Raw genomic sequence first — 24,266 nt, forward strand, 5'->3', positions numbered from 1 at the left:
GAGCAGTTGACTTGCAACCGTCAGATTTAAGCCCTTCATTTGGACCAAAGGATGCAATGAGAATGAGAGTGACAAGCCCTACCTTAAACCCTGACTCTCACAGGCAGCAACATTTTCCAAACAGGTAAGCTGGTCTCACTTATTCTCTTAGCCCTGCTTGAATTATGTCTGCTAATACGCAAAGTATTGCTGAAATAATTTTTTAAGAAATTTGATTCAATAAGGAAGAGCGCATTCTCAGAAAAAAAGCAATGATCTGTCAGAGTCTTAGAAGTCCTCTTTATGCACGGCAAATCCCCTGGTAACTTCAACACTGTTGCCTCCCAGGACGAGTCCACTGTTAAGCTCTACGAGAGTCCCCAGAAGATAATGTATGTCACAGTTCTAAGTACAGTGTCTGCCACCAAATGTGTCCAAAAATGATTGATTTGTTATCTTTCAAGACACCATATACCTACTTGGGAATAATCTCTAGTCTCGATTCAGGAAATTTGCATACAGGGTGAGATAGAGAAAGAAAGGTTAACATTTGACCCATTTTGATGCCTTTTTTATCCTGAAGACTTATCTTTTAATGAGGTTGAAACAAATTAAGGGACAAATTATGATATCTCTGCCTTTTAGAGAGACTCCGTGAAATGTTTACTGATGCAATCATATGATTTCTGGGGCTTGCTTCAAAGTAATCTGGTCGGGGGGGGGAGTGAAGTTTTGTCAGGGAGATAGAATTAATAATGTTTGAAGCTAGATGACAGGTGCTTGTGCGTTCATTATACTAGTCTCTCTATTTTACTGCATGCTTAAAATTTTCCATTATAAAACTTTTTTTAAATGGATGGGTTAGAAGTAAATTTTTTAAGTAGATGGACTGCTGTCAGCTCAAACCTGAGTCCCTCCTCAAGAACTGCTTTCAGCTGAATAGAATCCTCTTGCCCAAGGTAACACCCTCCCCCACACCTCTCCCTTGGTAGCTTGTATCCCATGGCTAGTTGATGGCGGAGGACATAAAAGCCTGGCTCCCTTGTCTCATTTTGAAATAACTCTAAAGGAGCATCTCAGTTGCATAGCTCCCCATGGGATTGACTGAGGCCTTTGTTATGATGACATCATGGTTCAACTGTTCCAATCTTATTCCCTTTCTCCCGCCTAGATATCGCACCATTATGTGTGGTCTCAGTGATGTGCTGATAAATGCTTAACGGCTGTCTCTCAAGATTTGTGGTCTTTGCCAATTTCCATGGTATAAATACTCCCAGTGTGGTCAGTTTCAAGCTACCAATGTGATGTCACTGAACACGGAGTTGGGAAGAGATGAACACAATTGGTTCTTCTGACACAGTGCAAGCCAGTGCCAGCCACCCTTGCCAATTTTCCTCAATGAAATTTTTAAATGCAAATCAATCAGTTTTTAGGGTCATCCAAACTAAATCAACACAAAATCATCAATTATTTTTTTATTGTCAATCTTGGTAATTTGTTTATTAAAGAAACTAACATTTCACAGGCAGTATGAAATGAAATTGGTCACCTCAAATGTTTCAGTGAAACACACACACACAAACACACATACCACACATCACACCACCATAAGACAACGTCCTGCAATAATTGCCTAGAAACATTCAAAATACAGACTTCTTTTAATTTTCTGAACGTTACACAGCTGCATAGGGCATTTTGAGAAAATGGACTTCAAATACATTGTTTTTACTGAGACAAGGAAAAATTGCCAAGAAGTCATCAGACCAATTCAAAATGAAATTGTTATTCTTGCTGTAAATCAAAGTATATATTTAAGAGAGTTAAGGTTTCCTCGTCAGAACTTTTAAATCAGAGTAAGCCATTTATAATATTTGCTATCTCTAAAGAAACACACAGTGGAGCATTGCATGTTTGAAAAACTGTTGAGACTTGCAGCATTTTCAAGAGCTGTTGTTGGAATAAATAATCAGAGGTTGAAGATTTTTTAAGAGCTAGGAAGAAAAAAGAAACAAGACACTACATTCAGTGGAAGAAGGTGATGAAAAGGAAAAGAAACATCTTGTAGGAAATGATACAGAGGAAAATTAAACAAGGAATAACTTTGTCCAAATTAATGACAGATTATTCATCAATACTGGATCCATCTTTGTAGAAAGACAAGATGCCTAGAAAATGGGAACACAATGTCCCATTGAGGAGAAAAAGTTGGAAAACTCACTTTACTTTAGCAGTATAAACACCCTTAACCATCAACAGAGAATCAGAACAAGGTTTCTGTTATGTTATTAGAGCCAATAGAACTATCAAAACAAAAGCTCCATTAATGGTTCTCAAATTATGACATGGATCAGAATCCCCTAGGAAGACTGGCTAAAATATAGATTTCTGGGTACTACAGCTATTCTGATTGAGTGGAGGTCTGGTGTGGCACTCAGGGATCTGCATTTTAACAAGCTTCCCAGTAAATTCTGAAGCCCATGGTTTCTGTTAAACCAAAACATGCTGAAAAGTAATATAGCCAAACATCTGTGAAGCCACAGTTCCATGATAAGATTAGGAACGTGTCTATGCCGTTTCCCTATTATGCAAATGCATCCTCCTTAGAAATATGTCTGGATCCTTTATCTTCTGCTTCCCTGAAGGTCGTTGTTATAACAGCACCTTCATCCATCTATCAACCACTCAGAGTCTCATCTCCATACCTTTATACTCTTGCATGCTCCGTAAAGGAAGAGAAAAGTGTGTGTGTATGTATCTATGTATGTGCAAATGGGAGGGTTAGGGGTGCACAACGTTATAGTTTTGCTAGAAAATTCTCTTTTCGAACAGAACCAGCCAAAGAGACATTTTTGGCTCTGGTATAGTGATTGAGACAGTAATCCCTATTGAATTGAAATCATGGTCTTACTAATCTAGCAGTAGAAGACCTTTTCTTATAAAAATAAGAAATTCTCAGTATTCCCAATTATCCTTTTAACCAACCTCATTCTATATGACATATACTCTTATATTACAGTCCCAGAGGACCCGGATCCCATCTACTGTGCTCAAGAAGCATTCCACCTGGATTACAGTTGTTCTCATAAGTGTATATTCAACATGGACTCTCCAACAGAGATAGGTCTTTTATCTTGTACTCGAGAATGTAATAAATTGCCCCAGGACTCTTGGATCATGATGAAAAGAGATTAACTTCTTCCTTGCCTCCCATACTGAGTAGGTAAGTAAATAGTTTCCTAACATGAATTAAACTCAAGCTCTTCCATAAAAGTAATAATGGTAGACATTCCAGCTCACAAGGACACCCCTTCAGAGGTTTAAAACTCAAAGGATGGGTGTGAAGGTGTGTGTGAAGATCACAGACATCCAGAATGGAAGAGGATGTTTATTGCTTGTTCAGATGCTCCCTTGTCCTCTTTGTCTCCTGTTTCTTTTATAGGACTGAAGACATCCATGCATTTCGGACAATTAACCAGGATCAATTTCATTTAAATGCACATTTTCAAGAGAAAAGACCTATGTGTCTTCCTTTTCTTTACATGTTTGTACAATATGTATTTTCTTTGCACAATTAATGCTGCACCAGTTCATTGAGAAGGGTTGGAATTTAGTTATCAAAATCAGTCAATGGATGGGGCAACTGTGTTTCCTCTCCTCTTCTGCTTGCAAACGTTCATGAAGAACTTTATCACTGTGATCCACTTTTAAACTGATACACCTACTAGGGGTTATAATGTTCCCATAAAAAGCTTTCCATGCTTATCACTTTTATCTTTTAATAAGTTTGAACATCGGGACATATTGCTCCATCCAACACTGGTGCTTCGGGTTGAGTTTCTATCTCAGTGCACAGCATGAAAGCCTGGGTCCATCTGTGTCACACCAAGTCAAACCTCTCTTGAAGTGATTTATTTATAGTCTCATTTGATGGAGTGGAATGTTCTGTAACTCATTCAAACTATTACAGAAGCTTTGCTAAAAGGTCACCACTGCTCTTTAGAGTTTCCAAATCTGGGCACCATCTGGGAACTTGTTAAAGATAAGGTTTTCCACTGGCTTTTTCCATACCAACTAGATTCAATTAGCAAAAGGGTACTATTCAGAGAAGTCTGTGTTCATGTTTAGAGAGACAGAGATAGACAGAGAGACAGAGAGAACTCAAGTAAATTATGGTTAGTTATCTAATAGTGTGCAGACTCACTTTGCACCAAATTGGAGTGCATGTGCCAGATGACAGTACCATTTAATAGACCTGAATGGAGGTGTCAGTCTTGAAAAAGTTAAATAGAATTTGCTTTTAAATGTTTTTGAGTCAGTACATTCTTCAAGTTAGTCTTGGGAGTCAACTCTAAAGGAAAGTGACTCTTACCATTTACTCAAAATTCAATAGGAAAATGAGAATTTATTCCTTGAAGTAATAAAGGCTATGCAAGTTAATTCACTCTTTATGGCACCAACAACGTTGAAATTGTTATAACTTTACAGTTTTAGTCTAGGCCTAAAATTGGCTTCTATTGGTCTTCTGCCCCCTTGCTTATGAAACAAAAATCTTGAATTTTCAAGTCCTCAAAAGTTCAGCTGTAAAACTGTAGGAGGCCAACAAGAGAAAAAGGAAAGTTTCCTTCCAAGCCATCTCTAATCACTGCTGGCCAGTTCTTCTCTCTCCCTCAAAATACTAACTATGGCTTTTGACACATCCCTGGAAAAAGTCCAAATGTGGCAAATGGTAGAAGCAAAATTTCTTTACCCTCCTGCCTAGAACTTCCATTGATATGGATGAGTTCTAGCTGGTGCTTTCATGGGTGGAACATGGAGGTCAGCTACTGCCCACCACTCTTGCCCACATCTGCAGATGAAATATGTAAACACATCATGAGATCTACTGAACAAAAAATCAAAACTCCCTCATTTGGTTGGAACTCCTGAAAGGATCCGGACCAAAGAGGCTGCACAGTAGCAGCCCAAACACAGGCTCATTGCCGTTTAAAATATTCTGAGAAGTGTGTGTGTGTGTATTTCTAGTAGGATACCTGGGAGAGGAGAAACTTAAAATCTGGATCCATATTTTTGTCTCCACAGTTCTGAGCTGAAGACATTGAAAACACAACATCTTCCTTGCTTCAATTAAGCTGGTGCAGAAACCAAAATTGTCCTTAGAAAGGGAGAGAAATCCATTTATATTCCTTTTGAGGCAGAGAGGGAAGTCTTTCTGGCAAAGTCTTTAGGTTCCATTCACCAGGAAACTTAATCTTCAAGTTCAAAGCTGGTCTCATCATAGAGTTCAGGGCGTGCTGACTTCCTGTGCCGGGAATATTTCAGATATAGGAGATCACCCATCTCATCCAGGGCTTCTAAAACCTGCAAAGAGATTGTCTGTCATCAGTTATCTTTAAACTCCTAGTGGCTCTGTTCTCTAGAGCCTCAGAGAGCCACAGTCTTCTTTTGCCAGCTTCTTTGATTTTAAAGAAGAGGAGAAAGATCTAAATCATTAAGGTGTGGTTTATAAGCCAGTCCTTGAGGAATATTAGATGCTAATTCATTTTATTTCATATTCTCTAATAGTCTAACGCCATATTATGAATGTTTAAATTTATATTTGGGGTGGAGGAGAGAAATAAAAGCATCCAATCCATGCTGACCCTTTCAGGCTTTATTTTAAAGTTTAATGCCTTATATATAACCTTGTGGAAGAAAAAGATAAGGTTGCAGATTACACGTGGGTTATATCTTCATGATACAGCAAATCAACCTGGCCAAAACCAAAATGGAGCATTATGGGAACGGATTAGCATCCTCCTCTCTCCTACCATGCTTCACTCTCTCCCACCCAGCTTTTAAACACTCATCTCTGTGTTCCATAGAACAAGAGAAAGTAAAATGACAAGGGACCAAGAACTCATTTGTTTCAATTCTCTTAATTCAGGCAGGTAAATATTTCCCCAATTTTACAAATGAAACAACTGAGATCCAGAATATATAAAATGCAATTCTTACTTCTAGTCTATCACTAATCCTATGGTTTTGGCCATGCCTTTTTAACTCTTTGGGGCCTGTTTTTCTTAACCTGTCAATTGAGGAGGAAGACAATATTAGAGTCTAATGCTTTGAAAAGGTAAAGTGAGAGTTGGTCACATTAGAATGAATGACTAGCAGAGCTTATGGACTTTCCTCTTTGCAACGTCTTTCAAATTGACATCAATTAAGATATCCATCAACATGGCAAGAGTAGTTTACTCCTCTGTGGTTCATGAGTGATTAAAATGTTCTTTTTACTTCTCTGTATTTCTAATTTTTTACAACAAATCTAAGTACTAATAAAAAGTAACAAAGTTATCTTTTAAATGATGCCAATCTGGGATAGTTTCTATTGCTCTTTGCTGAAGGTGGGGGATGGAGTAGCTCAGTGGTTTTCCAAGTGGCGTAACTGCTCATTTGTGGGATATGCGAGACAATTCACGGAGGACGTGGGAGGAAAACAGAATTTCTATTCATTTTAATCTCAACTTTTTTAACTTCTATTTTTGTGTTTGTTATATTATGTACATAACATACTGGTAATGTATATATAATTTATAAATGGATTTATGTTGAAGCCCGCTGATTAAAGACTACCAAGAATACACTTGTACTCAAAGTTAGCTTGCTGCAACATGGAAGACAGCGCTCCAGAAGAACCATGGAGCATCCTAGTAACGGGAAGTTGGGAAGGGCAACTTAAGGCATTTGGACTTGTGCCTGAGATGATTCTAAGGAAGCAGGGACCAGTTCTAGGTTGGATGCTGTCAAGAAGTGGGAGAAGTTCAGTGTTTGGCTATGTGTAGAATTCTTATTTGGAAGGCTAGAGGATTAAGGCAAGGCTAGAGCTCTCATGGGTAAAGGAGCAGCCATCACTTTGTGTTTGTAGAGTGGCCTCGTCTCTGTCTTGTTCCAAACATGAATGACTTGTCTAATATTTTTTATTTCTGTGAGCATTAGTTATGTTCAGTTGCTACCTTAATGCCCCAGCTGTTGAAGGGGTCATTTTTCACACTCTCTTATATGTATATTAAGGAACCTGTCAAAGTTTTTATTGATATGGGTTCATGATCTCAAAAGTTTAGAGGCATCTGTGTAGGTGATGTCTCAATGCTTCTTCCAAACCAGGTATTCCAGACGAACTAAGAACTTGTGAAGAGAATCACAAGGTCTGGGATCTGGAGAACTGGGTCATCATGAGTACCTCAATGCTGTTGGATCACAAAAAATACAAATCCGCCTCTGCTGTCCATCCTGTCCTGTCATCTCGGGGAGCTTGCTCCTGGCCAGGACCTCTTCTCTCCTATGCCTGAAGCCCCCTCTCTTCACTCTCTTCTTCCCTTGATGTGTAAACATGCCCAAGTCTTCCCCCATTTTCAAGGGCTTTTTCTAAACCTATTTTTCTTGCCTTTATAGTCAAACTTCTTGAAAGACTTGCCTACTCTTTCTTATCACCAAATCATTCCATTTAAAAGAAATAATTTGCTAAAATTAATGTGCTGAAAAGATACATTTATTTTAGAGAATCTGGACACTATAGAAGGGTATGAAAAACAATAACAGAAAGTTCACCCATTATCGCAATACCTAGAGTTAGCTCAGTTGTTAATATGTCATTCAATAAATTTTTATTGTGTACCTACTATGTACTATACACTGGCTGAAGTGCTAAGAATATAATGGTGAGGGGCCGACTCCGTGGCTGAGTGGTTAAATTCACGCGCTCCACTGTGGCGGCCCAGGGTTCGGATCCTGGGCGCGGACATGGCACCGCTCGTCAGGCCACATTGAGGCGGTGTCCCACATCCCGCAACCAGAAGGACCTACAACTAAGATATACAACTGTGTACCAGGGGATTTGGGGAGATAAAGCAGAAAAAAAAAAAGGATTGGCAACAGTTGTTAGCCCAGGTGCCAATCTTTAAAGAAAAAGAATATAATGGTGAAAAACATGGTCAGTGTGTGTGTGTGTGTGTGCATATGTATGTGTGTGTATAATTTGAGCTCAAAGTACCCTCTTCACTTTTTGTTTTCCTTCTTACCAAAGCCCTCCAGTACATAGTTGTATATTCTAGTTTTAGGTCCTTCTAGTTCTGCTATGTAGGATGCTGCCCCAGCATGGCTTGAGGAGCAGTGCTAGGTCCGCACCCAGGATCCGAACCAGCGAAATCCTGGGTCACTGAAGCAGAGTACACGACCTCAACCACTCAGTCACAAGGCTGGCCCCTCTCTTCACTTTTTTATTCTTTGTATTCTTGTTTCTGTTCCCTGCATTCTCCTGATACTATCCTCTCTGTGGAACGTTGTGCTCCTACTAACTGCTAATCCAATAGTTTCTTCTCATCTCTCGCCTCACTTGCACTTTCTGCAGTTTCTTGGGGACATTTCTATCCTCCCCCTCCTTGAAACTTTTTCCTGTTTACTCTGATTAACACTGTGTTACCTATGTCTTTTCCAACTGCTCTGGCTCCATCTAAGTCTGGTTCCTCACCTGTGATTCCTGGGTAGACAACTGTGGGAGCATAATGGTGGGAATGAGTTATTATGTATGAAGTTATTATATATGAGTTCATGCATTATATATTCATATAATTATATATTCATTCCTTATATATTCATATATTATCATTAGTTTCTTATTTATTAGTATCTCCTCTTGGACTTTTTGCCCCAGGGTTTTGCACATAGTAGACAATCAACAGTGTTTGCCAAACCTCACTGACATTGTGAGATAGTTCTATCAACCCCAAACTTATTGAGATGGCTTAGTTCTCTGATTTCACTCATCCACATATAGATTGAAATCAAAGGACAATAAAATGTGGTTTTTAACTCATTTACACCGCGTTTAAGTCTGGCCAATGTGATAGATTTGTCTTTGTTATTCGTTTTCCAACATGTTGTTTAGTTGGGTCATATTTTATTTGTATGGATTTGATGGCTATGAAAAATGTCAGGAGGCAGGCACTTAATGCTGAAATAGCATTTTAGATTAGCTTTTGCATTTAAGAGCAATTAAATAGTACAACAAGTGGCTACTCAGTCAGAATTTTCTCTAACACCAGAACACACTTGACTCAAGTCTTCACTAAACTGATTTTCTTTTCTATCTACTCAGTTGATCACTTTCTTGGCATGTCCTTTTTTTTGAGCAGTGAGATTTTTTTTTTTGTGGGGAAGATTGGCCCTGAGCTAACACCTGGTGCCAATCTTCCTCTTTTTGCTTGAGGAAGATTGTTACTTAGCTAACATCTTTGCCAATCTTCCTCTATTTTTGTATGTGGGATGCAGCCCCAGCACGGCTTGATGAGTGGTGTGTAGGTCTGCACCCGGGATCCAAACCTGCAAACACTGGGCTGCCAAAGTGGAGTAAGGGAACCTAACCACTATGCTACCAGGCCCTAGCAGTGGGTTTTATTGGTGTTGTTTTCGTAAACCATCCAAGAGAAACCCAGAGAAACCCAAGCTAGCTCAATTAAAGAACACGCTCAGAATACAAGGTACCAGTACTGGAGATTCTGTTGGCCAGTGGTATACTCACCGTGTCTAACTGCTCCCGGGTATGTGCTGCTGAAATACAAAACCGAGCCCGAGCCTCTGCAAGGGGAGTAGCTGGAAATCCAACGACCACGACCCCAATTTTTCTCTTTAATAGATGCCTTGCAAAAGCCCTAAGGGAAATGTAAATAAGGAGGGTAACTGAGAGATGACAAAATTATGCTTCAAAAAAAGGAATATGGCTAATTGACTTTTTCTTTTTTATAAGAATAAATAGAAGATGAGTGAAGTTATTAAACTTCTGTTAAATACAATTGACAAGGAAATAGGGCAGTCGGTCACTTGATGGCAACCATAACTGAGTATGAATATTATGAGGCCTGGCACACTCATTAGACAATTGCGAGTCCTGAGTCTTTGACACTGAGTGGAAAATGTCGATGTACGTGATCTTGGTTTATCAAGTCTGCATTGATGTAAACTCCTTTATCTGCAGGCTTCCTAGGAATAAATCCAAACAGCTAACATGACACAATTACGTAAAAAAAGAATATATATTAAAGGCAAACCTACATGTTTTAAAAACTTAATAACAATAATATATTGTGGAAATTTCAAGAAGTCTGTACTTAGTGACTATAATTTGAGGACCAGGATCAGAGGGATCCAACTCCAAGCCATATTCTCACTCCAGGGCCAAGGATTTTACTTTCCATCAAACCAGGATAGGAATAGCAAGGGTCTCCTCATTTCTTGTGTGTGAATGAACACATCGGATATGTTCAGGGATAGTAAATCCACTGGTTGGGCTAAAGGGGGAATGGAGCAGGAGGAAGACAGGGAAAGAACTGTGCACATGCAGAGAGGCTGGCTGATAGATGCTGCCTGTAGGATATGTCATACAACGACAAAGCTCTTTGATGCGGCGTAAAACCTTTTAAAGCTATGAGTCCTTCTCCTTAACCACTTCTAGCCTCTTTCTTTTCCAGAGCTAATCCCAGTAATGATTCGAGAATATCAAGCTCTCAAAGTCTGTAAATTTCTTGTGCCAAGAGCCCATGTCAGATAAAAAGGCATGTGCCCCCAAGTGAATCTTTTCCCCCTTGGAGCTCAGTTGTTCTCTGCAGGAAACCTTAATTACTGAGTGGCTCTGCCCACAAGTGAGGTAAATGCCTCAGATCTGTTCTTAGCATTAAGAGGTTGCTGGTGTATTATTTTAGGCTGGAAGCTGACAGCACCACAGAAACCTTCCAGTCATAACTCAGGAAGAGTTCTTGAACCAGACATGGAGAGCAAGCCTGCTCGTTCGTTCATTCCTCTCACTATTCAGCGGTCTGTCTTTTGGTTGCCTCACAAAGAATGCAGGTTATCAAATGAAGCTGTGGACATTGCAAGACATTCTGAACACACAGCCTCTCTGGCCCCTGGCTCAGGCAAGGCAAGATTCGTCCTTTGATTTGAACTGTGGAGGTTACAAGGAGATGAAGCTTTCTAACTGAGAAAGCTTGAAAACAGAGGCTGTTCTTTCTCTTTCTTGATCACCCTCTGGAAGGCTGCCCACAGAACTACACAGGATGAGAGCTCATAATTGTCTGAGAAACAAGTCAAGTGCTTTTATTGCAAGAGTACAAACCACCTGACCCATGATCTCAGGCCAGTTTTCAGGACTCCCAAAAGACCGTTTTCACTGTCTGCATGTTTCTCTTTGTACCAGAGGAAGCGAATTTTGTCAAAGAAGGTAGAGGAAAATATATGACTATTGATTCGTTAGGCTAATCTGAGGACTCACTGGAGGACTTCTGAGTTTAAAACTTACACTCCTAAACCTAGCCTCCTTAAGTTAAGGTTTATGATTGCCCTGAACACTTTAGATAATAAGCCTCTGGGTTTGTACTCCCCAAAGCAAATTAGAGCCCGCATAGGCTGAAAGAAACTAAACTATGTGAATAATAAGAATAACAAAAACCGTTAGCTGTTGCATTGCATGCAGCGTCACTGCATCTTGTGTCCCACCATCTTCCGAGCGTGTGATGAGGACCGTGGAAGGAAAATGTAAACTCTGTACCAAATAGTAAATACTACACATTCTTGATTATTTAAGTGCATGTTTGATGGGCAAAAGCATATTATTCTGAACTCCATACAAGATTCCTGTGGTAGAGTTGCAGCAGAACTTTGTTCAAAAGGATAACTTGCTGGAGATTAACTTTTCATTCTGCGGTAGGTGGAAATGTGGAGAAATTACAGTTCTTTAATAAAATCAAAGGTTTTTAAATGAGCAAATGAAAGAAATGCTTATACACTGGCTTATACAATTAACTCTCTGTTTCCAAAGCTTCTCTATACAAACTTTCCATTGAAGAAATATCAGAGAAGGAAACAAGGCCAGACAGCAGGCAAGCTCTTGCCAGCAACTCCTGCCAACAATTGACGATATTACCTTTTGTAACTAACCTGTTCTAAGTGTCCTTAAACAAAACAAATAATTAGAGGTTTCTTCCCATTGTAGTGATTGATGCTTTTTGATGACATTAAAGAGAATTAAACTTATACTCTGCATTGGTTTAATAAGATGTGCATTTTTTCCCTGTGGACTAAAGCTTGAGAGGCTGTGCTGTGCATTGAAAAGGGCTCTGGGTTAGGAAACAAATGGAACTGGTTTTGAATTCTACAACCTGACTGACACTTAGAAAGTAGTTTGACTTTTGTGGGTCTCAGTGACCACATTTGTAAACTAGGGCTAAGCACCCCACCTCAGTGGATGATCACTGGGTCTAGGAGCCTTACTTAGCATATAATCAGTATTCAGCAATGGTAGCTCCTCCTTAAAAGCAATCTTAAATTGGAAGGCACTAGACAGTTTGATGTATCATTCAGTGTTTAACATAGCGTAATTGATGCTGAGTATAGCAGGATCTTTACCTACTATTTTCCTGGAAGTTCAATTTTTATTAATGTAACCAAAGATTGCAGTAATAATTTGGAGAGCCAGTCAACTACAGTGACTCAATCTTGCACTCAGTGGAAACTAATTATAATAATCATTGTAACAGTAGAGGTGATAACGGCTACCATTGATGGAGTGCTTCCAGTACACCAAGCACTGTGTTAAGTGCTTTGTATACATTATTAACGCTGTTAATAAGAACAGCTAACGCTGAGGAGCTCCTGTGCTAGAGGCAACATGCCAAATGCTGATAGACTTCATCTTGTTTAATCTTCACAATGACCTTATGAAATAAATACTATTATATTCATTTTAAAAATGAGTAAACTAGGCCTTCAGAAGGTTGGGTAACTTGTCCAAGATCCCCCAGTTAGGAAGAGGCAGAGTGAAAATTCTTTTTCATTCCAAACACTTCACTACCCCATAGACCTAACTTTTACATGAAGCTCTCTCAGTTCCATTTTCATTTTCACATGGGCTGTTGTTCAGTCAGGACTCTTGCATGTAAAGGAGTAGGGGAAACTCTCTCTCTCATTCTGTTATTGTACAGTTGAATTCTTGCATTTAAAGGCATTTGTTTTTTTCTTCATGGACTCTTCTCCTTGGGTTGATTCATTGTCCCAACATGTTGAGATTCTAACTCCAGCTTCCATCATCAAAGTTGGAACTATCCAGCACACTCCTTATTGCCACCCTCCAGCATTGGGCACTTCATATTCTCAAAAAGAAAACAAATTGATTTTTGGTGTCTTTATCTGAGCTAATGATAAAATATTAGATAGATATGAGCTAAGTGTGGAATCTTTCTTCCAGAACACAACATTTTCCCAACCACTCTGAATAAATGTGGTTTTCTTTTGTGCCTTCCAAAATCACACGGTAAAGGGTTTTGGTTTGGTTCTGCTACTTTGAATTGCTGTTGTCATCCCTCTTTGCCATTAGCACAGAGCAGGATCCTATGTGATGCCTCTGTAGCACACTGTCCCCTTGGCCACTGTAGGCATTGATATCCTGACTCAGATCCATGAACAAAGTGCTGAGTGGTGGTAATGCTGTGGCACACTAAACAACTTGTGTGTGTTAACTCCTTGTTATTTTGCTGCGGTGAAATGACGCAAGAGTGTACTCTGAAGAATCAGTCTTTGGGGAACTTGTAACTCAGTTCTGCCAAACATGAGTTCTCAACTAATAGCCCTAGAACCTCTTTTCTATACTTCTGATACTCTGCCAATTTATTAGAGAGTCAAACAGAAAGTTCCAACAATGGGGTTATATTAAAGGAGAGTCAGAACCTCTAGAATCTCATAAATACATGCTATTACTTTCCGCTATGAGCATGGTCCGACACATGAATAAACAGTTTACATTTAGAAAGGATTTTAATTAACTTCTTTTTAATCACAGAGGTAATTGGTCTCTAGAAGGCTGGAGAATGGCTCATGTATAAAATTGTCTATGCCATGCTGAGAAAAAGTCATTTTTTTCTCTTTATTCAGTTGTTATTACTGCTCAGTTTCACAGTTGCAATCAGTGGAAAACAACTCCAAATAGGCTTACAGGAGAGGCATTAAAATTTTCTGTTAAGAGCACGAGCTTTGGAGCAAGCCTAGGTATGGGTTTGCCTCTTGGTTTTACTGCTGCTTGACTTGTGTGACTTTGGGCAAGCTGTTTAACTGCTCTCAGCCTCAGTTTCCCCACACTTAAAATGAGGCTGCCTTCTTCCGAGGGTGGCCATGAGAGTCCAGTGAGAGGAAGCGCAGAGCCTGGTAATGTTGTTCTTAAATGTTCGTCTGCAGAAGTTCTCCCTTGGGGCAGGAGGAGGCACAGGACCATCCTGAAATTACAGTTGAGGCCTAAGGGAGGTGACTCCCTCAAATTCATAGAGCTTAAAAATGGTAGGCCTAGCACCTGGTTCCCTTCCTCTAAGACCTGTGACAAGACCTTGCCCATGGGCTGGCAGGTGGCTTCTGAGAAGCTGTACAAGTGACTTCTGAACTCGGCACCCCATTCAAAGTGCATTATCAACTCCTATGCTGAAAGAGGCTTATAATGTCAAATGACCATCTTACATCACCTCGGGGCTTAGGTGTTATTCTGAGAGTCTGTTGGATACTCACGCTACTTTACCAGGCATGTAAAGGAGCAGGGGAATAACAGGAGATTCCTCATTGCCATAGATAATGAATCCCATTTCATTCAGTCTCTGTCTGAAGTATCTTGTGTTTTTTGCAAGCTGCTGTACTCTCTGCAACCCTGGAAGGAGACAGGCATGAAATCCATCAATTCCCACCAGGAAGAGGGAAGCAAAGGTCAGGTTGACTTGGCAAGCATTCCTAAGTCCTTATGCAGGCCTGCACCATTAGCTGGGAGGGGTTTGAAGGAGGGCAGGGAAATACCTCCTGGTGAGCAGGTGTGGCAACTGAACTGATGCCCAGGACTGCCCTGGGCCTGGAAGGTAGGATCCAGGCAGGTGGTGCTGCTGGGGGCTGCCAGCAATAAAAAGCAGGCTAGTCTGCAGGGCAGTGGGGAGGGTATCTAGCTAGAAGGAAGGAGATGAACTATCCTTTACTAGGTACCTATTATGTACAAACTCTGTGATAAGTGCTTTAAAAAGGATAACTCAGGAGGAAGGAGTGTGACAAGGATCATACCCCCCCATACCACTCCAGCTATTGGTAGAGGCTTTTTAGCCAAGCTGAGCTGGCCCGTTAAGTTGGCTTGCATCTAAGTCTCTAAACAAAGAATGCTTCACCCGACCTGAATGTGAAGGAGTAGCACATCCCTGGAGAAAGATAAGTTCAGCTGAGACCAGAACTCTTTTGTGAGGCATTTGGCCATGGTAGAGTGATAGAGGGAAGGGAAGAGGAGGGCCTCTGCTTTCCTCAAGCAGAAAAGATGACAGTCTTGGCCTCAAACAGAAGGTTGAACAAAGTACATGTATCTATTTCCAGGTTATTGGTGCTTCAGCTCAAAAACTTATCCTCTGTCCTCAGTGTGTGTCCCAGTGGGGAGGTCACATACATGAGATGACACAGGGAATGAAAGAGTGGAAAGAGTTCTGAAGACACTGTCTACTCCAGTCCTGCTTCTACTCAGGTAAGTGGAGAAACCAGCCCAAACTAGGGAGTGTTTGCTCAATAAGGAAGGTTGAATAGGACTGCATGTTTAAGTCTCCTTGAAATCAGTGCAATGTTTGCAATTTGATGCAAGGTTGCAATTCAGCAGGAATGTGCTGATACAGCTGACTGCATTCTGATTGGTTAGGTGTCCATTAAACTGATCAGAGCTGTTGCATTATCAGTTATTCAATATTTTGAAAATCACTCCTGGGTGTCTGTAACTCTCTACATGGAAAATGGGTGAAAATTTCAGTAAACATGTCAATCATGGTCCTCTAGTTCCTTCTTGGAGAAATAACCCAAGATTGTGCCTAGACAAATTTCCTGCTTAGCATCCTTCCTTCAGGGAACCATGATGTTCAGGGAGAGTTGGTCCCACCTTTCCTCTTTGTTACGGGTAGCATGTGACCAAGGCCTGGCCAATTGGACTACTTCATCCCCTAATTATTGGTTCAGTGTTGGAACACAACCTGGGTCTAGTAGAGTCTTTCAGATCTCCTGAGGAAGAAGTGTAAGAATGAGGTCATCCTCAAGCTATGTTTTTGTCACTGTGTGGAGAAAATCTCCTTGAGAATGACGTTGACTCAGAAGAAAATCAAAGCACAAGACAGAAAGATTCCTGAGGGCATCATTGGAACTCTTGGGTCTAGCCATGCTTAAGTGAGTCCATCCTTTGAACTGTCCCTGTTGTGTGAACCGATACATTTCTTTTTCTTACTTAAGCTATTTTGAGCTGAATTTCTACAACCTATAACCAAATGTGTCCTGAGTAACACAGGTGGCCACTAATTGGATGGGGTTACCTCTAAAAGACAATAATAGTATCAACAACAATAATTACTGGAGTTCACAAACACATAAAATCAACATTGTTATAAGCACTTGATATTTAATAATTTATTTAATCCTCACAAAAACTGTATTGAGGTGGATGCTATAATCTTGTGTTATACATGAGGAAGAGCCGAGTAACTTATCCAAGTTCACATAGTTGTTAGGTGGCAGAACCAGAATTTGAACCAAAGATATTTGGGTTCTAGAATCTGTGCTGTTATCTCCTACATTATGGTGCTTTGCCCAATAGCAGCAATGAATGATGTCTGCCCAGATAATGGATGGTGACCATCTCTTCTTTGTAAGCTCAATAAAATTGATCTCTGCCAGCTGTTAGGATCATTGTTATACCAAATTTTTCTAGCAGAGGCACTTGGGAGGTTGAGAGCTGAGCAAGCTGCCAACAGCCCGATGTTGTGAGGGATGGGGTAGGGCATCAAGGTGTAGAGTCTGGGGCCTGCCACAGGGGAGGACTGGTAAACCCCCTTCAATCTGGATGGAGAGCCGGAAGCGCTACCCTTGAGAAGTAAGGGCAAACCAGAAGCAGACAGGTCCCCAAAGGGTACTTTCTTTATCCAATCACATGACATTTTTCACTCCCAGATCACTCCCAAAATACTTCACATCTTCCTTTGAAAGTTTTTCTTTGCTCATCAGGCCAAAATCTACTTGACTTCTGTGACATCTTAAATGTGTTAATAATATATGCCAAGGAATGGAGACTTAGTTAAGTGGAATACTGACCAAGGAGGAGGATGTTGAATGCTTCAATTTTCCCTACTTGTTTTCTGTTACTACCCTTCGCTCAATCCTAGTTCTCAAGGAAGATTCCTCTCCAACTCTGCCAGTTCTCAGCAAGCAAGTTGTGATGGAGAAAACATCTGGCTTATTGTACTCCCTCAGGAAAGCTGACCTCTCAACTCTACCATGCTGGCCACAGTTAATGGATGCAGGACAGCCTTCACCCAAGGGCGGTCCATCTGGGTGTTGGCCAGGGAGCCTTGAATTGGTCTATTATAGTAACTTTGTCAGAGATAATAAATATGAGTTAAACCAATAAGATTCCCTTGCTGGTACAGTGTGAATGTGAAAAATTTAGAGAGAACCAATAATTGGTAGTAAGACTAGAAATTGAGGGATATTGAGAGAAAAGCTTATTATCAGAATCTATGAGGCAGAGGAAACCATTGGTCAGTAGAAGCTATGGTAATCCATGAAGAAGAGATGTGGGCAATGCAAGGTTAGTCAGTAGCAACAGGAAGAGAAGAAACAGGAATGAGCTTATAGTCTAGCGAGGGAGACAGACATTAATTAAATAACCACAGAAATGGATGTAAAACTGCAACTCTGATGGGCGCTGTAAAGAATGCTATGTGGTGTTATGAGAGCCTGTATTAGAGAGATTGGATCAAGTATGAGAAAGTAGAGAAATGATGAGTGAGTTGAGATCTGAAGGATGGAAAAATGTTAACCAGGAAAAGAACCAGAAGAGAGCATTCCAGGCACAGGAAACAGGTACAATGGTCCTGTGGTTTGTAGAAGGACACTGTGGTTGAGAAACAAGTAAGACATGGTTGAGTGTGGGGCAAGATGAGAGTAGAAGGATGGGTAGGTTGTTTAAAAAAAAGGGAGGACAGGGATTGAAGAATTCAACACTTAACAGCTGGGAAGAGGAGAATGAACTTAAGAGGGAGACAAATAGGAGCAATCAGGGAGGGAGAAGATAAATCAGGAGATGAAAGACTGTTCATTGGATTTATCAACATGGCAGTCATTGATAACCTTTACTTTGGGGTCCTTGGTTGGGACTTTGGTTTTAAAGAAACAGGAAGTTACATGTATAGTTTACTCTAATTCATAGATGCTTTTATTTTCCTACCTACTTCCTTCAAAAGAAAAGGTAAGCCCTCACCCCTCAAAATTCCAGATTTGCAACATGAATACAACAAGTAACGGATTCGGAGAGGTGTAGAACCACTTATATAAATTTTGTTGCACAGACACAGCTTTCTTGGCGCTTAAAAAAAGAACTGTTTTATAACATATCAAAGTATCCCCTGGAAACTTGTATGTGTGCAGAGAGCAACCTATTTGAAGGACAGAACTAGAAATCAGGAAGGAGAATATTTGTCTTTACTTTCAAAAAAAATTTCATCCATACGTTGAAACTGTGTGTTTAGGGAGCTGAGAAAATAGGGAGTAGGGGAATATTGAGGACAGGAGAAGGAAAAGAAAAGAAGGGCCAGAGTAAGACTTGTAAAGAAGGTGATTCAAATGAAGCCACAGATATACATCCCAGCCACCAAAATGTATTCCATATGGCCTGTCGCCTTGTGTATTCAGCTCTTTTGCTGATCATTAGTTGCACAATGAATAGATGACTTCATCAGGCGGGGTCTGATGATTCCTAAATGATTCCCCTCAAAGACTAGAAGGATTTCCTGGCCTGGAAATGCATGAATGACTTAAATTGCTTTTCCCAGTGGCATTATCTTTGCACTTGCCCATAATGACTCATCTATCATTGGGCTGCCCAGCTACTTAATTGGCCCCGTCTGTTCCCTCTGCCTTGATTAACCCAAGTAACTGGATCATCAGCTAATGTCATCATTTTACTGCTTCTAGATCCTTTGGAGAGTTGACCAAACAGATCAGAATATCGATCCCAGGGCTAGCTGACTCTTAAGAACCAAATGTTTTATTCTTGCCCTGTCTTTCCCGTCTTTGAACCATTAAGCACAGCATGGCTGACATGCCATTATGACACATTTCATGGTGGCCATGTTTTCTCATATAGGTCACTATAAATGCCGTTGAGGGCTTTTGATTTGGCCAAGATACAGCTCCTTTCAATTACTCTGTTGCTCACTCTTTAAAATTGGAAACATTCTCTTATTCTTGGAGGGCCTGGGGGCAGAGAGGAATTTGTACATATAAAATGCTACTCATCTAAACAGGATGTGGTGATTTTATGAATTATGTTGTGCTTTGAGATCCTTGTTTGAAGAGTGCTTTGTAAAAGTAGAAGGAAGTTTTAGCACTTGTGCTTTCATACAGGGATGGTCATGGCAGGATGGCATGGAGACCAGGCATTGCAGACATTCCCTTTGTAACAGCCAAAGTCCCTAATTAAATATTTCTGATCCTTCTTCTACATATTACATAGAAGCCAGGGAAGGTTCCTGCTCAGACAAATGGGTGAACGAGATGATCTTTTATGTAGGGTCCTGGAGAGTTCATACAAGTTTATTTTGCTATATTCGGGGTTCTCTGGAAAAGGAATAGGCTTTGGAGCTAAATGGATTAGGAACCAAACTCCACCTGGACAACTCAAGGCCTTAAAACCTTGTTTTACCTGTAAAATGGGGATAAATAAGCTTATTTCACAGGAAGATCGAGAGAAATAAAGGGGCTGATGCAGGAAAGTGCTTAGTACTGCGCCTGGCATGCACGGGGTGCTTGAAGGGCTAATTACATTTTATCATCTGGCAGTAGCTCTCAGCAGCCTCGGTGGCACCTCAGAATCATCTGGAGAGCTTGGCAAACTCCCATGCCCAGGCTGCACCCCATACCAATTAAATCAAGATGTCTGCGGATGGGACCAGGCTTGAGATTTGGTTCTCACAAGGTACAGCCAAGGAGACTCAGATCTCTCAGAAAGAGCTGCCATTACCAGTCCACCCCCAAGTCCATGCATGGCTGTGTTAGGTGCCTGATTGTGTCCCGGCTGAGTCATGCTCCTTGGTCGGACATGGGAAATAATAGATGGGCGTATGTTGAAGCCTCTTGTTTGGCATGATTACATCCCAGCAGATACTGAGTTCTCAGGTGCTCGATAGTATGTTTTGTGGGGGTTATCTGTTCCCCTGAGAGCTATCTGCTCCAAAGTGTTTACTCAACTTGAGATTAACTCTACTATCAACCTCACCCCTCTCATGAGGGTGGATAAAACCATGGGTGAACCCATCTGGGCAGATGATCGGTATGTTGCCATTCCATCTATTCAGATTTCCAGCTCTGCTGACTTGAGAGATGGGCTAGGTTAACGGAGGCCACAAATACTTTAACCTTCTCTCCAATGCTGTTAAAACAAAAACAGCTGGGGCAGGGGAAGGAAAACAAATAAAACACAAAGCATCCCACTACAAAGCTTTGTAGTCCCCTAATAAAAACAATCGTCTGTGGTGTTTCCAAAAATATGTTTGGGACAACACAATCTCCAGAGGGCCAGAAGGAATTGCGGACAGTGGAGACTCCCAGAATGACCTGTCGAAAGCTAAAGAAAGAAAATTTCTTTTCTGTTAAACCATTGGTATGCAAAAAAAGAGAAAGGCATTTCCCCCTGGAAGACTAAGTGAAAGAGGCGGATTGGATGAAGCTGCGAGCCAATACCGATGCCACCTTCTATTTTCTGCAGACTTTGCAAGCTCACTTTGTAACAGAGGAAATGTGAATATGCCCGGATGCTATGGGGTGACTTATTTGATTATTTCCAGGGCTTAAAAATGCACGTACAGAAATATACACTGCTCTCCCTACTTAAATTGTTTAGCACACACCACAGTCAGAATATAGACTGGATGAGCTCAAACAGACTCCTAGGCAGCACTGCTTGGAAAATGTGGTCCTTTTCTTTAGAGGTGGGAAGAATCTTTCCATAAATCATATCTCACAATTTAAGCAGTCAATCTTTCTGAAAAATCAAATTGATATTCAACAACGCCTACAGTGGTCTAAGGAGGCCTAATCTCCGTCTCTTCCCCTTCCTCGTCTCCCTGTTCACTCTCGGCTTCTCCCCTGGCATGGGGAGGGGGCGGGGGGTAGGGGTGTTGGGGAGAAACGTTTGAATAAAATTTCAACGTGGCAGCAGGAACCCAGTGTCTGTTATTTTAAGTTCTGGACACCAGACAGGACATTTTGTTTCCAACACACTCAGGGGCAGAGAGATCTCAGTAAAGATCAAGAGGCTATGGAGCGGCAAGAATCATAAGAATCACATTAGCAGTGACAAGCTCCCCAGTGGGATGGAGAAAACAGTTTTTGGAGTGGTTTGCTAGAGGAACGCACATTTTTATCATGCACTGAAGCTCTCTCTTTTGATGTCCGGATTCCAAGGTTACAGCATGTTTTATAGTCACAAACACATGTTCCAAGGACTCTCCAGGCCACTCAGTCATGCCCCTGTGGAATGCATGCAGGAGCAGGCAGGCTGGACATCAAGGGTGGACCGCTGTCTGATGGCCTGATTTCAAGGGCTCCGAGAAGACGCCATTGCCTCCACCTCCCCTGCCACTGCTCAAATACACCTCAGTGGTTTAATCCACAAGGAGAGTTGAGAATGGACATCTCTTGTGCATCTACCATGAGCCAGGAACTGTGTTTTTGTGCCCTCTTCACAGATAAGGAAAGTGAGGCTGGGAGATCATTAATGCGTTATTCAACTGACCCGGAAATTGGCTGTGCCTACAAGTTTATCAAAGTCTGCTCTTTGGAAAGAAGCTGGTAAACTCATTCCTGATGAGGTGTGAGTCCCATGATTCATAGATTCATACATTTCTCAAATGAAAAGCACTCACTATGTATACAGGAGCCAGGCCAGCTGCTAAGGTGGAGTAGAAGATGAAAAAATTCTGAGGCTGTTTGGAAAGACATGATCTAAAAATAGACAGGGCAGGCATCAAATCATATACAACTGAGAAGAGTCATGAGACAAATATGGACAAAGGTAGTAGGCTTTTCACATAGTAGTGCTTCATGAATTACTTACAGAATGAATTATAAGATTTAATGTTAATTTCATTTAAATAGAGAGCAGTATCTTTGCAAGTCACTAATTATGAAATTTTACACATTAAATGGGGTAATTTGAGAGGCTAGGGGCTTTGTAAATCAGTGATTCTTAAATAGAACACACCAGAGTCTTCCGGGAATATTTTTTGTTCTAGAATAGCACAGTAAAGCCCCTTCTATAGAGATTATGCTCCAGAAGGACTGGCGCAGACCTTTTAGAAAAGCTCCCTGGGTAACTGTAGTGTGCACTCCCAGTTAAGAACCATAGCTCGAAGTCATAAATTATATTGTGGGTATTGACTCTTCTTTTTTTTTTTTGAGGAAGATTAACCCTGAGTTAACATCTGTTGCCAATCCTTCTCTTTTTGTTGAGGAAGACTAGCCCTGAGCTCATATCCACACCCATCTTCCTCTACTTTATACGTGGGATGCCTACCACAGCATGGCTTCTGCCAAGCGATGCCAAGTCCACACCTGGGATCCAAACCGGCGAACCCCGGGCCGTGGAAGCAGAACGTGCACACTTAACCACTGCACCACCAGGCCGGCCCGGTGGGTAGTGATTCTACAAAGATAGTAAGGCTGATCTTAACTGAAGACACCAAAGAGCAATTTTGTTTCAAAGCATTTTTGTGCTTAGTCAACAGATCTGTGTGTCAGGTTCCATCTGCCCTTTTCTTTTTTCTATAAAGAATGGCAAGTCACTCATCACCTCTGAGCCTCAATTTACTGATCTGTTAAATGGGAATGATAATAATAGCTGCTCCACCTACTTCTCAGGACTTTGGGGAGAATGCTATTTAGTACCTATACGTGTGGGTGGCTGCTGTGTTCAGTAGAGGATTAAAAGATCAATAAATATACTAGTTTCAAGGAGCTTATAGACTAGAAAATTAATGTAATCAGAATGGAAGGTAGGAAATTGAATGCCCTATGGAAGAAATGCTCTAGGACTTTGGAGCAAAGATCTAGAGGTGGTAAGTTAACACCTTGTACGTGCAAGTTTGGAGATGAGGGCCCTGGGTGAACGAATGGCTCCCTTGCCTACAACCCTTGGATTAGTCATGAGAAAGATGAGTGGAATCAGACCACTGAGAGCTGCAAATGCCACTCTAAGCGCTGGAAGTTCTTGGTGGGTAATAGGGAGCCATGGCAGCATAATGAGTGGGAAATGCCATGTTCTGAGGGAGTTTAGAAAGAGGAAGCTCATAGTGTATACTGCATGGATTAGGATGAGGGGATAAGGAGGTGGCAAAACAAGTTAGGAGGCCCAAGTGGCAGCAAATATCTGAGGTGGATGAGGAGATGTGTGTTAGCAACTATTCTGATTTGCAGCAACAATGCAAAGAAGGTGGCAAAGGACAGGTCCTGGGCTGGGTAACCGGGTTAATGGGGTCCCCTGAAAGGGCTCTGAGAAACAGTGCACATGAAAGTGGCTACCAGGAAGCCCTATCCAAGGCAGCTGCCTACATGACTCAAACCTCTGATTTTCGAAGTGTTTGCTGGGGAGAGTGCACTGAGGAAGCCTCAGGGAGGGGCAATGCAGGGAAAAATGGAGGGAGAGGCTCAGCAGGTGGGAGGTCAGACCATCCCCCCAACCTGCCTCCACTACAACTACAGCATCATGGCCAAGTGCTCAAGGACTGTGAGCCCAGTTTCCTGGGTTCAAAATCAGCTCTACCATCTCGGGTAAGGCACTTCATCTCTCTGTAATCCAGACTCTTCACCTGCAAAGTGTGGATAGTGACAATGATGATAATAATAAAAACAACAATGCCCATTTCATAGTGTTATGAGGATTAAATATTAAGCTCTTAGAAGAGTGTCTGGCACACAATAAGCCCTATACAAATGCTGTAAAATTTAAAAATATATATATTTAATAAAATGGACTTCTATGTACATTTCACCTGAAAAAAATTCTGTGGCTCAAAAATATTGAAAACCATTCATTTGAACCAACCACTGAACTTACTTGGATTTGCCCTCTAAGGCTGGACCCCTGAGATCAACAGAACTGACCTCTGGTGCCTACAGCCAATCTGGCTGTTCCTGTGCACTCCTCAGTCTTTTTGGTGCCC

The 24,266-nt window shown here is 41.2% G+C and overlaps 1 protein-coding gene across 2 annotated transcripts in view; it reads right to left on the bottom strand.

Annotated features, from left to right (window-relative positions):
* Positions 1-1,439: 1,439 nt before the first annotated feature.
* SPTLC3 (serine palmitoyltransferase long chain base subunit 3) overlaps positions 1,440-24,266 on the bottom strand; it is a 145,706-nt gene continuing 122,879 nt past the window's right edge. For both annotated transcript variants that reach the window (XM_014865864.3, XM_014865865.3), the window contains exons 10-12: positions 14,560-14,695; positions 9,539-9,668; positions 1,440-5,340 (exon numbers count right to left, since the gene is read on the bottom strand). In XM_014865864.3, the coding sequence (XP_014721350.1) occupies positions 5,227-5,340; positions 9,539-9,668; positions 14,560-14,695 (380 nt within the window). In that variant the 3' untranslated portion in view covers positions 1,440-5,226. The remainder of the gene's footprint in view (positions 5,341-9,538; positions 9,669-14,559; positions 14,696-24,266) is intronic.

Source organism: Equus asinus, chromosome 15 (assembly GCF_041296235.1).
Source record: "Equus asinus isolate D_3611 breed Donkey chromosome 15, EquAss-T2T_v2, whole genome shotgun sequence".
NCBI classification, from domain to species: Eukaryota; Metazoa; Chordata; class Mammalia; order Perissodactyla; family Equidae; genus Equus; species Equus asinus.